This window comes from Triticum aestivum, chromosome 3A, assembly GCF_018294505.1.
Source record: "Triticum aestivum cultivar Chinese Spring chromosome 3A, IWGSC CS RefSeq v2.1, whole genome shotgun sequence".
NCBI lineage: Eukaryota > Viridiplantae > Streptophyta > Magnoliopsida > Poales > Poaceae > Triticum > Triticum aestivum.
The window spans coordinates 707,162,978-707,179,998 of NC_057800.1; the positions used below are offsets into that span (position 1 = coordinate 707,162,978).

General features: G+C 45.9%; 1 protein-coding gene across 1 annotated transcript; it reads left to right on the forward strand.

Annotated features, from left to right (window-relative positions):
- The first annotated feature begins 6,301 nt into the window (after nucleotides 1-6,301).
- LOC123059305 (sugar transport protein MST3-like) lies at nucleotides 6,302-8,640 on the forward strand. The gene is made up of 2 exons (XM_044481902.1): nucleotides 6,302-6,757; nucleotides 7,570-8,640. Exons 1-2 carry the CDS (start codon nucleotides 6,302-6,304, stop codon nucleotides 8,638-8,640), a joined length of 1,527 nt encoding a protein of 508 aa, XP_044337837.1.
- The last annotated feature ends 8,381 nt before the right edge of the window (nucleotides 8,641-17,021 follow it).

Here is a 17,021-nt window from a genome sequence, read left to right on the forward strand (position 1 = left end):
AGAAAAATTATAAACTTTCTGTTAGTGCCATTAGTTTTCAAATTTGAATAGTTAAAATTTGAATTCTTTGAAAATTGTTTGAATCACAAGTTTGTGATTAACTTACTAAAAAAATGAGAATAGATGCGCTTATAGAGAAAATTCAACCTAAATTCCTAGTAAATTTCTATGAATTTCAGAGAAATTCACTATGAATTTAGGTTAAACTTTTCTCTATTAGGGCATCTATTTTCACTTTGAGAGGAGCTCAACAAGGCAGAGAGGGAAGGGCTTATAAACCGGTGTGAGCCCCCTTCGGTTGGCGAGGTGGGACTAAACTCTGCCCGCAACGAGGACCAACCCTTTAGTCCCGGTTTGTGGCACAAACCAGGACTAATGGTCATGGGCCAGGGGCGAGGAGCAAAATTATAAACTTTCTGTTAGTGCCATTAGTTTTAGAAAGTTGAAAGTTGAAAGTTGACATGGGCCATCATGGTATTACGAGGGCCGAACCATAAGACATGAAAGCATTTCAAATGAACTCTGAAAAAGTTGAAAGTTGGCATGGTATCATAATTTCACCCACATAGCATGTGCATGTACAAAACGAACAATGGTAGCATGTTCGTGTGTTACAAAGTTGGCATGGTATCATCATAATAGTTGCGGAAGAAAGTCTTCACTTTTTCTTCGCTTGTGTCATTTGCTTATTGCGCCGTAACCATGGATAATCTTCATTGTTTATCAGGATGCTTGGATCAGCCTTGACATTGAAGGGAGGAATTTCATGAAACTTTTCATAATCTTCAGACATGTCTGTCTTGCCGTCCACTCCCAGGATGTCCCTTTTTCCTGAAAGAACTATGTGGCGCTTTGGCTCATCGTGTGATGTATTCGCTTCCTTATCTTTTCTTTTTCTCGGTTTGGTAGACATGTCCTTCACATAGATAACCTGTGCCACATCATTGGCTAGGACGAACCGTTCGTCAGTGTACCCAAGATTTTTCAGATCCACTGTTCTCATTCCGTACTGTGGGTCTACCTGTACCCCGCCGCCTAACAGATTGAACCATTTGCACTTAAACAAAGGGACCTTAAAATCAGGTCCGTAGTCAAGTTCCCATATGTCCACTATGTAACCATAATATGTGTCCTTTCCGCTCTCGGTTGCTGCATCAAAGCGGACACCGCTGTTTTGGTTGGTGCTCTTTTGATCTTGGGCGATCGTGTAAAATGTATTCCCATTTATCTCGTATCCTTTGTAAGTCAATACAGTCAAAGATGGTCCCCTGGACAACAAGTACAACTCATCACAAACAGTGGTGTCACCTCTGAGACGTGTTTCCAACCAACTGCTGAAAGTCCTGATGTGTTCACATGTAATCCAGTCGTCGCACTGCTCCGGGTGTTTGGAGCGCAGACTGTTCTTGTGTTCATCGACATACGGGGTCACCAAGGTAGAGTTCTGTAGAACTATGTAGTGTGCTTGAGACCAAGAATATCCATCCCTGCATATTATTGAGTCTCTTCCAAGAGTGCCTTTTCAGTCAGTATCCCCTCATACCGCGATTTAGGGAGACCTATCTTCTTAAGGCCAGGAATGAAGTCAACACAAAACCCGATAACATCCTCTCTTTGATGGCCCATGGAGATGCTTCCTTCTGGCTTAGCGCAGTTACGGACATATTTCTTTAGGACTCCCATGAACCTCTCAAAGGGGAACATATTATGTAGAAATACGGGTCCCAGGATGACAATCTCGTCGACTAGATGAACTAGGATGTGCGTCATGATATTGAAGAAGGATGGTGAACACCAGCTCGAAACTGACAAGACATTGCGCCACATCACTCCTTAGCCTTGGGGCATAGCTTCACAATGGCTAATCGGACATTTTCCGGTAGAAGCCCCCTCAATGCAATCGGAAGCAGTTGTGTCATAATCACGTGGCAGTCATGAGACTTTAGGTTCTGAAACTTTTTCTCTGGCATATTTATTATTCCCTTTATATTCAACGAGAAGCCAGTCGTGACCTTCATACTGAGCAGGCATTCAAAGAAGATTTCTTTCTCTTCTTTCGTAAGAGCATAGCTGGCAGGACCTTTATACTGCTTCGGAGGCTTGCCGTCTTTTTTGTGCAAACATTGCAGGTCCTCCCGTGTCTCAGGTGTATCTTTTGTCTTCCCATACACGCCCAAGAAGCCTAGCAGGTTCACGCAAAGGTTCTTCGTCATGTGCATTACGTCGATTGAGGAGCGGACCTCTAGGTCTTTCCAGTAGGGTAGGTCCTAAAATATAGATTTCTTCTTCCACATGGGTGTGTGTCCCTCAGCGTCATTCGGAACAACTAGTCCATCGGGACCCTTTCCAAAGATTACGTAGTGTAAATCATTGACCATAGCAAGTACGTGATCACCGGTACGCATGGCAGGCTTCTTCCAGTGATCTGCCTTGCCTTTGAAATGCTTGCCTTTCTTTCGACATTGATGGTTGGTCGGAAGAAATCGACGATGGCCTAGGTACATATTCTTCCTGCATTTGTCCAGGTATATACTTTTAGTGTCATCTAAACAGTGCGTGCATGCGTGGTATCCTATGTTTGTCTGTCCTGAAAGGTTACTGAGAGCGGGCCAATCGTTGATGGTCACGAACAGCAACGCCTTAAGGTTAAATTCCTCCTGTGTGTAATCATCCCACGTACGTACACCGTTTCCATTCCACAGCTGTAAAAGGTCTTCAACTAATGGCCTTACGTACACATCAATTTCGTTGCCGGGTTGCTTAGGGCCTTGGATGAGAACTGGCATCATAATGAACTTCCGCTTCATGCACATCCAAGGAGAAAGGTTATACATACATAGAGTCACGGGCCAGGTGCTGTGATTGTTGCTCTGCTCCCCGAAAGGATTAATGCCATCCGCGCTTAAAGCAAACCATGCATTCCTTGGGTCCTTTGCAAACTCATCCCAGTACTTTCTCTCGATTTTTCTGCACTGCGACCCGTCAGCGGGTGCTCTCAACTTCCCATCTTTCTTTCGGTTCTCACTGTGCCATCGCATCAACTTGGCATGCTCTTCGTTTCTGAACAGACGTTTCAACCGTTGTATTATAGGAGCATACCACATCACCTTCGCAGGAACCCTCTTCCTGGGGGGCTCGCCGTCAACATCACCAGGGTCATCTCGTCTGATCTTATACCGCAATGCACCGCATACCGGGCATGCATTCAGATCCTTGTATGCACCGCGGTAGAGGATGCAGTCATTAGGGCATGCATGTATCTTCTCCACCTCCAATCCTAGAGGGCATACGACCTTCTTTGCTGCGTATGTACTGTCGGGCAATTTGTTATCCTTTGGAAGCTTCTTCTTCAATATTTTCAGTAGCTTCTCAAATCCTTTGTCAGCCACAGCATTCTCTGCCTTCCACTGCAGCAATTCCAGTACGGTACCGAGCTTTGTGTTGCCATTTTCGCAATTGGGGTATAACCCTTTTTTGGGATCCTCTAACATGCGATCGAACTTCAGTTTCTCCTTTTGACTTTCACATTGCGTCCTTGCATCGACAATGACCCGGCGGAGATCATCATCATCGGGCACATCGTCTGGTTCCTCTTGATCTTAGTAGCTTCACCCGTTGCAGCATCATTGGGCATATCGTCTGGTTCCTCATCACATTAAAACCAAAGTGCATACATAGTTCTCATCTAACAACATATAGCTCTCCAGAGCATCTAATTAATTAAACCATACATTGAAACTATGTAAAACATTTCAATGCGAAAACAAATGCGATCATAATCGCAACCAAGGTAACAATTGATCCAACGGCATAATGATACCAAGCCTCGGTATGAATGGCATATTTTCTAATCTTTCTAATCTTCAAGCGCATTGCATCCATCTTGATCTTGTGATCATCGACGACATCCGCAACATGCAACTCCAATATCATCTTCTCCTCCTCAATTTTTTTTATTTTTTCCTTCAACAAATTGTTTTCTTCTTCAACTAAATTTAACCTCTCGACAATAGGGTCGGTTGGCATTTCCGATTCACATACATCCTACATAAATAAAATCTATGTCACGTTGGTCGGCATAATTTTCATAAACAATAAATGAACCAATAGTTATAAAGATAATATATATACCACATCCGAATCATAGATAGGACAAGGGCCGACGGGTGCGGATACCAAAACCATCGCACTATATAAGATGCAATAATAAAAGTAAGAAAATAATACAAGTATCTATGTAAACATACAAGTAAGAATATTTTTCCTTTTAGAAAGAAGATAAGAACAAGAGGCTCACCACGGTGGTGCCGGCGATGAGCTCGGCGCGGGTGATCGACGGCGGTGAAGACGGGGACGGGGCGTGACGGACCGCTAAACCTAGACAAATATTATGGAAAATGGAGCTTGGAGGTCGAGCTTGGAGAGGAGAAAGCTTAAGTAGTGTGCCTCGGGCATTCCATCGAACACCTTGTGTGCATAGGAGGTGAGCTAGAGCACCACCAAGCCCTCTCCCCCTCGGCCAGAGAAAAACAGAGCACTGGGGTGCTCTGCTCGCTAGCGAGGGGTATATATAGGCACCTCATTGGTACCGGTTGGTGACATGAGCCGGGACTAAAGGGGAGCCTTTGGTCCCGGTTCAAGCCACCAACCGGGACCAATGGTGGTGGGTCAGGAGCGAGGCCCATTGGTCCCGGTTCATCCCACCAACCGGGACCAAAAGGTCCAGATGAACCGGGACTAATGGCCCACGTGGCCCGGCCGGCCCCCTGGGCTCACGAACCGGGACCAATGCCCACATTGGTCCCGGTTCTGGACTGAACCGGGACTAATGGGCTGACCCGGCCTGAACCAAAGCCCTGTTTTCTACTAGTGTTCTGAACACCCATTTGCAATCAATCAAAATTTTACCTCTAGGTGAAGGAACTAGATGACAAATTATGTTCCTTCGAAGTGCTTCAAATTCCTCTTCCATAGCTTTTCTCCACTTCGGATCTTTACTTGCCTCTTGGAATGTACTGGGTTGTCCTGTAGAACAAGCCAAACCAAATACGCATCTAGAGTCGATGCTCCGCTAGGTTCGGTGCTCGTCATGGTGCTCCTGTTCCCATGATGTTGTGAGTAGGGGAAGTTCATCAAAAGCTCCACGCCTCGGCGGCAGTGGCGGCGACACCTTCCGGTATCACTCTCCTCATGGGGTGTCACCTTGATTCTCTCCTTGCCCTCCGACACTCAGGTAAAAATCTTTGTATGATTCGGCTGACACAGTGTCACGTTGCTTCAAGCCATGTGTTCTTGAGGGCTTCGCCGATGAGTGTTATGTCCCCTCGGGCATGATTGTATGCCAGAGTGATTCATGTTCTTTTTCTCAGCGACTTGCATGAGGCATTTAGTTCTGCACGCGTGTGCGTTTTTATCGTTCTCAGCTTGTTTTTTCATACCTTTATGTTTGATCAGCTTTTTAGTGTTTCATGGATGTCATGTATCATTTGGCCTTGTAGCTTTATTAATATAGAAAGTGCGCGAAAGCCTGTTTCAACAAACAGGGGTTTGAATAAAAAAAAATTGACAAACACCTGTAATTTTATTCATACTACTCATAAATATTATAGTTACATAGATTTAGATCTAAGATCCAAAAATACGAAGTAACTCTTATGACTAAAAAAATATTGAAATCTCTTGGAAACAACTTCTCTGTGGTGTCAATCTCTGCTAGACGAAATACTCCCAAGACTTCTTCACCAGTAAGAACATTACGGAAAAAAGGTTTTTGAAAGCCCATTGAGTCACCCATCCAGAAATACTGGAAGCCTTGAGAGATAAAAGGCTCAATATAAACTCTCTAGCTTCATGGAACCACCAAATAGAAAAGCAATAGTAGTTTACTCTTGAAGATCCGAGGGGCCCCACCTCTCAGTGCCAAGACGGCGGCAGGAGGAGAGGGGACGAAAAAGTTTCCGTGGCGATGGTGGGGGCTGGAGTTATTTCGATGCGATCTAGGTCAACATAAAATAAGTAACTGTCGCTCTAAATCCAACAATTGGACAGGGGATCCACCAATCCCTCCAGGGCTTAGTTCACTGTTGGGATTTAATCCCAAAAACCGAACTCGGCCTAAGCCAGGTTGGAGTACGTAGCCCAGCCCATTCTCGAGGAGCACAATTTTATAGGCTTCGTCCTTGATATAAGCAGATTGAGCTGCGCTCCTCTTCTCGGTGGCATGCTAGCATCATATATTTCCAACCTTAATAGTGAGCTAGCAAGTATTCGTCCATCCTACCATCCCTAGCTTCGATCAACCATGGCCGGCGGCGTCATGATGAACACGGCCGGTGGAAAGCCATACCCTGGCAAGCTCACTCTGTATGTCGTCTTCACCTGCGTCGTCGCCTCCACGGGCGGCCTCATCTTCGGGTATGACATCGGCATCTCAGGCGGCGTCACTTCCATGGACCCCTTCCTCTTGAAGTTCTTCCCAGAGGTGTATTGGAAGAAGCAGGAGGCGAGCAAGAGCAACCAGTACTGCCGGTACGACAACCAGCTGCTACAGGCCTTCACCTCCTCCCTCTACCTCGCCGCCCTCATCGCCTCCTTCTTTGCATCCACCGTCACCCGCGTCCTAGGCCGCAGGTGGTCCATGTTTGCCGGCGGCTTCGCCTTTCTCGTGGGAGCGGCCCTGAACGGCGCCGCGCAGAACATTGCCATGCTCATCGTTGGACGCACATTGCTCGGAGTAGGCATTGGCTTCGCCAATCAGGTACGAGGTTGTTCACTCCAATGACTTTTTTGCATGAGATGAGATGTGTGCGTGTGCAAATATATTTATCTATATCGCCATCAAGGTCACATCACAGTTCCGTATGCAAATATATGTCGCCATGAAGGTCACATCACAGTTCCGTATGCAAATATATGTTGCCCTCAAGGTCACATCAAAATGCCGCCACATGCAAATATATATCGCCCAAGTTGAAGCCAGGAATTTCAAAGAGCTTGACTGCTTTGCCGTTCTGCGTCACTCGTTTGTGTCTTACTACCTCTGTAACTTAATATAAGAAGTTTTTTAACACTATGATAGTGTCCAAAAACGTCTTATATTCTGATACGCATAGAGTAGTTATTGATTAATTACATTAACAGTTGCACCAACAGGTACGTACACGAAATGGGAAGAGAATGAGACGTATATGGGGCACATTCATTTCTTTGTTTCATTTGTTTAGGATATGCATGGACCAACGGGGAAGATATATGGATTGAAAACCAACTAAACATCAAGTCCCATTGACAATTTTTTAAGTAGTAAAAAATAGTATAAAAGAAAAGCATGAACTGAGGTGGTGCTAGGTGCTGTCTTGTAGTATGTCCTCCATGTCTATCCCACTGCATTACTATGTGCAGAAATAAATCGATAGTTGTGCAAGCAAGTATGAAAGTATATTGATGGTGAGTCAAAATCATCCAATATTATGTGCACGCCACATAATTTCGGGCATATTGTGAGTACACATGATGAATCAAGTGTGTAAAAGTACAATTGAATGATTACTTTGATACGCATGCATGCAGTCTGTGCCGTTGTACATGTCGGAGATGGCACCAGCGCGTCTTCGTGGCATGCTCGGCACTGGTTTCAACCTCATGATCACCACCGGCATCCTGACAGCAGAGCTCATCAACTACGGTACCAACAAGATCAAAGGCGGCCATGGTTGGCGCTTCAGCCTAGGGCTCGCGGCTGTGCCAGCGGCGGTCATCACGCTCAGCTCACTCTTCCTCCCTGACACCCCCAACTCATTGATGGAGCGAGGCCACCCAGAGGCGTCCCGTCGGATGCTACGCCGTATTCGCGGCACCGACGACATCGGTGATGAGTACGCGGACCTGGTGGCAGCAAGGGAGGTGTCAAAGCTAGTGCAACATCCATGGCGCAACATTGTGTTGCGCAAGTACCGTGCGCAGCTCACCATGGCCGTGCTCATCCCCTTCTTCCAGCAGCTCTCTGGCATCAACGTCATCAACTTCTACGCACCCGTGCTTTTTGAGACGCTCGGTTTTAAAGGGGACACGTCGCTCGTGTCGTCAGTTATGACAGGCGGCGTCCTCGTGCTTGGCTCGCTGGTGACAATGCTCATCGTCGACAGGCTGGGGCGGCGGAAGTTGTTCCTGCAGGGTGGCGCGCAGATGCTAGTGTCTCAGCTCGCGGTGGGGACGCTGATCGCGGCAAGGTTCAGGACAAGCGGCGTTGGAGAGATGCCCAAAGGCTACGCGGCGGCGGTGGTGCTCTTCATCTGCTTGTACGTGGCGGGCTTCGTGTGGTCGTGGGGTGCGCTGGGGTGGCTGGTGCCGAGCGAGATCTTCCCGCTGGAGATCCGATCGGCGGCGCAGAGCATCAACGTATCGGTGAACATGCTCTTCACCTTCGTCATCGCGCAAGCCTTCCTCACGATGCTCTGCCACATGAAATTCGGGCTCTTCTACTTCTTCGCCGGATGGGGGGTGGTCATGACCGTCTTCGTGGCGCTCTTCCTGCCGGAGACCAAGAACGTCCCTATCGAGGAGATGGTGCTCGTCTGGAAGGGACACTGGTTCTGGAGAAGGTTTGTCGGAGATGACGACATCCACGTTCAAGAGCCTTGAATGGAGATGAATAATGAAATATCATGAAAACCTCATTGTAGATGACAACATCCACGTTCAATAGTTCCCTCAAAAACCTCTTCCTATTACCTTTAAGTACGTTTAGGGGTCTGTCCAATAAAGTTATTGGATTTGAATGGTGTGCAGCTGTAAATTCGATCTTATAATTCCTGTTACTCTTTACACTAATGCATACATTTTTACCATAAAAAATATTTTTATCTTCAACACATACTCCCTTATTCCCAAAATCTTAGGCGCCTAACCTTTCTCAAAACTTCTAAACATCTAAGGCGTGTTAGCACTGAGCCCCTGATATTCTCTCTTGGATGGTCAGACTAAACTAACCATTGCTAATGGTGGATTAGCCAACCATGTTTGTAAAGGATATCATGGAAGAAGAACGCATCATAACCAATCGATCGGCTTGACCCCTCCGCGAAAAAAGGCTCTTCCCACGTCACCCAGCCCAAGGCGACTCGGGCGCGGCCAGCAATCCACACACCAGCGCCGCTCTTTCCCCTCCTCACGCCGCGCCGCCACTGGGTGAAGCCCCCGCGGCCGACAGCGGAGGCCAGGCTCTCTCCCACAGCGGCTTCCTTCCTGTAGGGCAGCAGGTTGGGAGGTGCAACGGTGCGCATTGGGCCTTAGGATCCCGGCGACCGGTGGCAGACCTCACGTCCTCACATGGGTGTGGGAGCGGCTACCAGCGTCGTGGCCATTTGGGGCTGCATCGGGGGAGGATGTCAAGCGTGACACTGCCTAGATCCGGCCATCGGGATCCAGGCGAGCCCCGAGGTGGTTGGCCCTACTATTCTTCAAGCTCCATAACTTCGATCTGCTTCATGCCGGCCTCCTTGATCTGGACAGCTTTTGGCGATTGCATCACTTGATATCTAGATCGGAATTGATCCGGTTGGGAGCGCCCTCATCTTCAGCCAGAGAGCCTTTATGAGGGTGTGGCGCGAAGCTTCGCTGCCTTGTCGGTGCCATGGAACATGTGGTGAAGAAAGTCACGGTGTCTGCGATCGGAGACTTGTAATAACGGATAGGAGTTTTGGTTGTGCTGAAGACTGGCGGCATTTTCCTGTGTGTCCGGTGTTGAGCATTTGCAGTGGTGGCCTTGGAAAGAGGGGGCGGCAACATAGGTGAACAACATTTTTGGCGGTGCTTCTCGAGTTCCGAGCCATGATCTCCAGGGTGAAATCCCAAGGTTTGGCTTCCATTGGTTGTACATGGCAATGGTCATTGCGAAGGCATTGTTTTTTGGGATCTCGGACTCTCCAGGGTGAATTTTTTTTATTTTTGTTCGTAGTTGTGTGCATCCTTGATGTATTTCAATATCTTGTTTGTGGAGAGGCAGGATATAATTGGTATCTTCGCGATATTAATATATTCATTTTATAAAAAAGGTTGAAGAAACTTTTTGTAACCATGGCAATAATTTGCGAGAAGCCTTGTGCTAATTTCCTTACCAAAAGCATACACACCCTACACAATGGGAAGGAGGGAGTATCATTCATCCTAATTTCAAATCTACAAGTATGGAAATTTAAACTCACACATAATAAATGGTCAAAATGCTTTCGAAGTAAACATGAGGAAGTTCAACACCCATGTAGCTCCCACAAGGTCATCATAAAGTTGTTCATGCCCCGTGGAGTCTTCGATCTATCGTTGCACTTGAAAAAAAATCAAAAGACGATGTTCATCCCTGCTTGGGTTCGACAGAGCTATGTAAATTTTCTTTCCCTCATTCTCATAACAAGATTCCTATGGCTGACTTGGTCGGTGTTTTATGATCATAATGTGCATGATCACACACAGTCATGATGCGCCATAAAAGGTTTTTATCTCAGAATCTTGTTGGGCCACAAACTATGACGAATCAAGCTTGCAACACCCCGAATGCTAGCGCGACATCTCTCCTGCAGCAAGTTGATTCTTCAAGGCATGGCGTCGTGCCGTGCCAAGCAGCAACAAGTAATCAAATTTTTTCACCCACCCACCACCCATCTGATTGCCAACATCGAAGATCTCACCGACATCCTGGAGGACGCAGCCGAGGAACACGCGGAAAAGGACGAGGAGATGTGCAAGTTTGCAGACAGCCTACAACGAGCCATGGCACCGTCATGCACGTGGCATCCGGCCTCGGTCCAGGAGTTCTACATGGTTGATCCGACGAGCTTCATGGCCAGTGATGAAATTTTTAGCATATATGTGGAAATCGACATGGCTACCTTGGATATGACAAAAATTATAGCATATATGTGTATTTTTAGGCAAATTCTAATAAAAATTATGCAATAATTAATTTATGTTATCAAGGGCAAAATACTTCACCTTTTTTTACTTCATGTCTGTTTGGAGGATTATTGAGCACTTCTATAAACCATGTGTTGTAATAAAGAAGTTACAGTTCAAGTTCTATGTGTTATGGACTCAGTTTCAAACTACACACACATATCTGACTTCAAATGCCTGTAACTTTTTCATTCGACCTCTGAATTAGGTGAATCTTATTTTGTTGGACAACTTATCTTGTGAACTTTCCAACCCCATTAGATTCACCTTCAAATTCGTCCCGAGCACGTAGATATCACCGAAACAATCTGATGTTGATCCAGAATCCAATTCAAACTACAAATCAAATGGTGATGTGTCACCTTTACTTGGGCCCAAGGGTCTTGCATGACCTACAGTTGGTTTTCACTGCCTTGGAAGTATGTCCATCCCCTTGGTCGTCATGCCTTAGTCCTAGATAAGTAGATCAATTCCCTAGTGTTTTTCTTGGATTTTATTTAGTTAAAAGTTAGCCATTGCGACGTACTTCGATTGTGTCCAACGAACTGGACAAGAATACTATCGGAACCCCACTTTTATGAATACTACATCTATATCTGTAATATTCATATTGCTTTGATCATATTCTTTCTCGTTCTTCGCTGGCTTCTAGGAACAGATCTTCGGTGTTATGCTAATCTTTTTTTATGGGGTCGCCATTAACCTCTAGGAAATTAGTTTGCTGATTTCTAAGTAGCAACGTGGTTGCATGTTGTAATCGGATTGTCAATCGATATTTATCATCTCAATGGAAGATCGTCCCACAAGAGACACATATTGGAATTGATTAGAAAACTGCCCCCGCGTTGCTCCCTCCCCATGGCGACACGGGTGGCGGAGGTGCATCTACCTTCCCTCCCCTCCTCCCCGCCCTCTCCCTCGCTGCCGCCGGCTGCTCCCCTCCAAGAAAAGCCGGGAGGGAGCCAGCGGCGGCGGGCCTTGTTCCTCCGCTCAATGGAGGCTCGCTTGCGGTGGGCTATGCGGCGAGGCGTCAACTAGTGGCGGGTTGTGCGGTGCTAATCTAGGCGTCGTGCTGGTTGCGTGGAGGAATGCTAAGGAGGCATCGGTGCTCGGCGGTCGTTGTGGCTGCGCGCGCGATGGCTCTTTGGCCAAGATCATGGAAACCCGATTTTCCTGCTCTAGCGTTTGCGTTCGAGGTCTTATGTCATGCGGTTGTGCTCCTGCGCTTGCGGCATGGAGGCATTCTGTTGGGTGTGGCAGCGTGGCACGGCGCGCACACGGTGGTGGTGGCGGCTTGATTTGGGTCACGGATGGCCCGATATTTGCCAGAATGGGCTGCGGCCGGAGTAAGCTTTGGCAAACGAGCGTCCTCTCTGTTGTCACTCGTTTGTGGTTCCGATCATGGCAAGTTGGTGTCACGGTATGCTTTGGTTGTGGCTTGCGTTGTGGCCGGGCATGCACCATACAACATGATTGGCCTCGGTGATGCCGCAGCTATGTGTTGCTGTTGGCATATAGGCGGCGATGTGGCTTGTGGGAGCCCTCGTTGTTGTGGTGATGGTGGTGGTGCCAGCATCGATGTATGCAATCCACCATGGCGATGTGGAGGCCATTGCGTCCTTCTGTTCATTCTGGTCATGCTTGCCACTGCTGAATGCCAGCGGAGCCGCGATTTGGTATAGTAAGGTTCACAGCGGCCTGGTGCCCACCCTAGGTGAGAGGTGGCGAGGCATAAGGCTTTGGGCGAAAGCTTTTGTTCTTTGACAGGGGTCATTGCTGGTGATTTTGGCGCCCATGGGTGTCCTCCTCCATGGAGGCATTTTGGAAGAGTACTTGCTTACAATGGGCCATGACCGGTTGTGGTGGAATGGACATTGGAGGCTGTTGGCTTGGCCGAACCACTGGCATGGTTCGGTGGGGCGGTGGAGCGCAGGGCTGGGCAAAAGCTTTGTGTTCGACCGGGATCGATGCCACTAATGGCGATGTCCTTGGCCGTCATTCGCCTTCTTGAACGTGTTTCTGAAGATCTTGCTCTCGATCTCTGGGGCAGAGGCGATGTTAGGAGTTGGTGGTCTGCTTTGATTGTCGTTGGCGGTTATTTTCTTTTCTTTTCTTTGTTGTTATTGTGGTTTTCCGGCCTAGCGTCGCTTATATACTGGGTCACTCTGTATTTGTTTCTTGCACGTCAAAAAGAAAAGGATCCTGCCACCTTTGCCTATCAATTGGTATCAGGCCTTATATCACACGATCAAACCCACCCTGATCTAGTCAGACTCCTTTGGGGCACAATTTATTCTTTCTAGGAATATGTTGGCATGTTCCGTTTATAGACATCTCATAGTGAAAACCAAAGCACTCATGGGTTGCAGATCGGCTAGTTAATTATAGTCATACGGAGTCTACTACTGTTGTATTGATGCATATACACTAGTAGAAAAAGGGCCATTTGTCCCGGTTCGTAAGGCCCATCTGTCCCGGTTGACGAACGAACCGGGACTAAAGGGTCGTTACTAATGCCCTAGGCCTTTAGTCCCGGTTCTTACACGAACCGGGACAGATGGGCCGCTGCGGCGAGCCCAGGCAGAAGGGCCTTTGGTCTCGGTTAGTGGCACCAACCGGGACCAAAAGACATCCACGCGTCAGCAGCTAGCAAGAGCTGAGGTTAATTTAGGTTGTTAGCTAGCTAATGGAGAGAAGTGTCCTCTCTTATCTCCGTGCTTGGTTTACCAACGCTACTGCTATGCCTAAACATGGCTTAGATTGAAGTGAACGCAATATGTGGTGCATGTCGAAAGTAATACTAGTCCTAACTTGATCAAGTTTGGATTGTACTACTTTCAACATGCACCACATGCATGTTGCCTTCACTTCAATCCAATCCATGTTCGTTTCACTCACTGATATATATAATAACTCTTCATGCTCGCATTATGCATCATCATAATAACAAGTCCTACTAATCATCATCATACAACTTCTACTCGTTATTAGTAACAAGTCATACGATCATCATCCTCATAGTCATCGAACCAACCCTACTTAATTGTTCTTAGCACATGATCATCAGTATTAGGTAGGACCTAAGTACCCTCTTTAAGGTAAAATAGCATAAAACAATATAGATCCTGTCTCCAATTCTTGCGCTTCGCTTCTTTTTGCTTTCAAGAACCTCCTTACGACTGTCCATACATTTTTTCCATTCTTTGATTAGCATGTCTCCACTTCTTTTAGAAATCCGGTATGGACGGTTCAGATTCGTACGATGACCTGGATGTATGTTCAAAACATCAAGGCTACCTTTCTGATACATCAAATGAGGCACACAATCCATCGGGATTCTCTATTGAAAAACATATTAATAACTTCATAGTTAGCAATGATGTACTAGTTTTAGAAGTACGCAAAAGATGCACGGATGTCGTGATAGTAAAAAATCTTACCATGGTATCTCCATGGTAGTTATCGTGGTTCAACACGTGAGCTAGTGGCATGTATTGACCATAATGTTGAGGAGTTTGATAGTAGATATTGTAATTCTCAATATCAGTACAAAAAGCAATCAGATGATTGCTACCTCTTGAGCACTGCGTTGGATTTCCCCGAAGAGGAGAGGATGATGCAGCAAAGTAGCGTAAGTATTTCCCTCGGAATCAATCCAGTAGGAGGCTACGCGCGAGTCCCTCGTACCTACACAAAAACAATAGCTCAACGCAACCAACGCGCTTAGGGGTTGTCAATCCCTTCACGATCACTTACGAAAGTGAGATCTGATAGAGATGATAGATAATATTTTTGGTATTTCTAGTATAGAGATGCAAAGTAAAAAGTAAAAGGGCAAAGTAAAAAAGCAAAGCAATAATAAAGTGATAGAGATTGATATGATGAGAAAGAGACCCGGGGGCCATAGATTTCACGGTGGGTGAACAAATTACTATTGAGCAATTGACAGAATTGAGCATAGTTATGAGAATATCTAGGTATGATCATGTATATAGGCATCACGTCCGAGACAATTAGACCGACTCCTGCCTCCATCTACTACTATTACTCCACTCATCGATCGCTATCCAGCATGCATCTAGAGTATTAAGTTAAAAACAGAGTAACGCCTTAAGCAAGATGACATGATGTAGAGGGATAGTTTCATGCAATATGATAAAAACCCCATCTTGTTATCCTCGATGCCAACAATACAATACGTGCCTTGCTGCCCCTTCTGAAACTTGGAAAGGACACCGCAAGATCGAACCCAAAGCTAAACACTTCTCCCATGGCAAGAAAAACCAATCTAGTAGGCCAAACCAAACTGATATTTCGAAGAGACTTGCAAAGATAACCAATCATACATAAAATAATTCAGAGAAGATTCAAATATTATTCATAGATAGACTGGATCATAAACACACAATTCATCGGTCTCAACAAACACACCGCAAAAAGAAGATTACATCGAATAGATCTCCACGAGAGAGGGGGGGAACATTGTATTGAGATCCAAAAAGAGAGAAGAAGCCATCTAGCTACTAACTATGGACCCATAGGTCTGAAGTAAACTACTCACACTTCATCAGAGGGGCTTGGATGATGATGTAGAAGCCCTCCGTGATCGATGTCCCCTCTGGCGGAGCTCCGGAACAGGCCCCAAGATGGGATCTCATGAATACAGAAAGTTGCGGCGGTGGAATTAGGTTTTTGGCTCCGTATCTGATCGTTTGGGGGTACGTGGGTATATATAGGAGGAAGGAGTACGTCGGTGGAGCTTCGAGGGGCCCACGAGGCAGGGGGCGCGCCCTGGAGGGGGACGCCCTCCACCCTTGTGACCGCCTCGTGGCTTTCTTGACTGAGGGTCCAAGTCTCCTGGGTCTTATCTGATGAGAAAATCGCGTTCCCGATGGTTTTATTCCGTTTGGACTCCATTTGATATTATGTTTCTCCGAAACACTGAAATAGGCAAAAAACAACAATTCTGGGCTGGCCCTTCGGTTAATAGGTTAGTCCCAAAAATAATATAAAAGTGGAAAATAAAGCCCAATATAGTCCAAAACAGTAGGTAATATAGCATGGAGCAATCAAAAATTATAGATACGTTGGAGACGTATCAAGCATCCCCAAGCTTAATTCCTGCTCGTCCTCGAGTAGGTAAATGATAAAAATAGAATTTTTGATGCGAAGTGCTACTTGACATAATTTCAATGTAAATCTTCTTAATTGTGGAATGAATATTCAGATTCAAAAGATTCAAGACAAAAGTTCAAGTTGACATAAAAATAATAATACTTCAAGCATACTAACAAAGCAATTATGTCTTCTCAAAACAACATGGCCAAAGAAAGCTATCCCTACAAAATCATATAGTCTGGCTATGCTCTATCTTCACCACACAAAGTATTTAAATCATGCACAACCCCGATGACAAGCCAATCAATTGTTTCATACTTTTGACATTTTCAAAACTTTTTTGATCTTTACGCAATACATGAGCGTGAGCCATGGATATAGCACTATATGTGGAATAGAATGGTGGTTGTGGAGAAGACAAAAAGAGGGGAAGATAGTCTCACATCAAATAGGCATATCAACGAGCTATGGAGATGTCCATCAATAGATATCAATGTGAGTGAGTAGGGATTGCCATGCAACGGATGCACTAGAGCTATAAGTATATGAAAGCTCAACAAAAGAAACTAAGTGGGTGTGCATACAACTCGCTTGCTCACGAAGACCTAGGGCATTTTGAGGAAGTCCATCATTGGAATATACAAGCCAAGTTCTATAATGAAAAATTCTCACTAGTATATGAAAGTGACAGAATGAGAGACTCTCTATCATGAAGATCATGGTGCTACTTTGAAGCACAAGTGTGGTAAAAGGATAGTAACATTGTCCCTTCTCTCTTTTTCTCTCATTTTTTTTGTTTGGGCCTTTTTTTATGGCCTCTTTTTTTCATGCCGAGTCTCATCCCGACTTGTGGGGGAATCATAGTCTCCATCATCCTTTCCTCACTTGGGACAATGCTCTAAATATGATGATCATCACACTTTTTATTTTTCTTACAACTCAACAATTACAACTCA

Coding starts and splice junctions, on each gene's coding strand:
- LOC123059305 (XM_044481902.1), top strand. CDS start 6,302: ATGGCCGGCGGCGTCATGATGAACACGGCCGGTGGAAAGCCATACCCT. Junction 6,758..7,569: donor GCATTGGCTTCGCCAATCAG/GTACGAGGTTGT, acceptor GCATGCATGCAG/TCTGTGCCGTTGTACATGTC.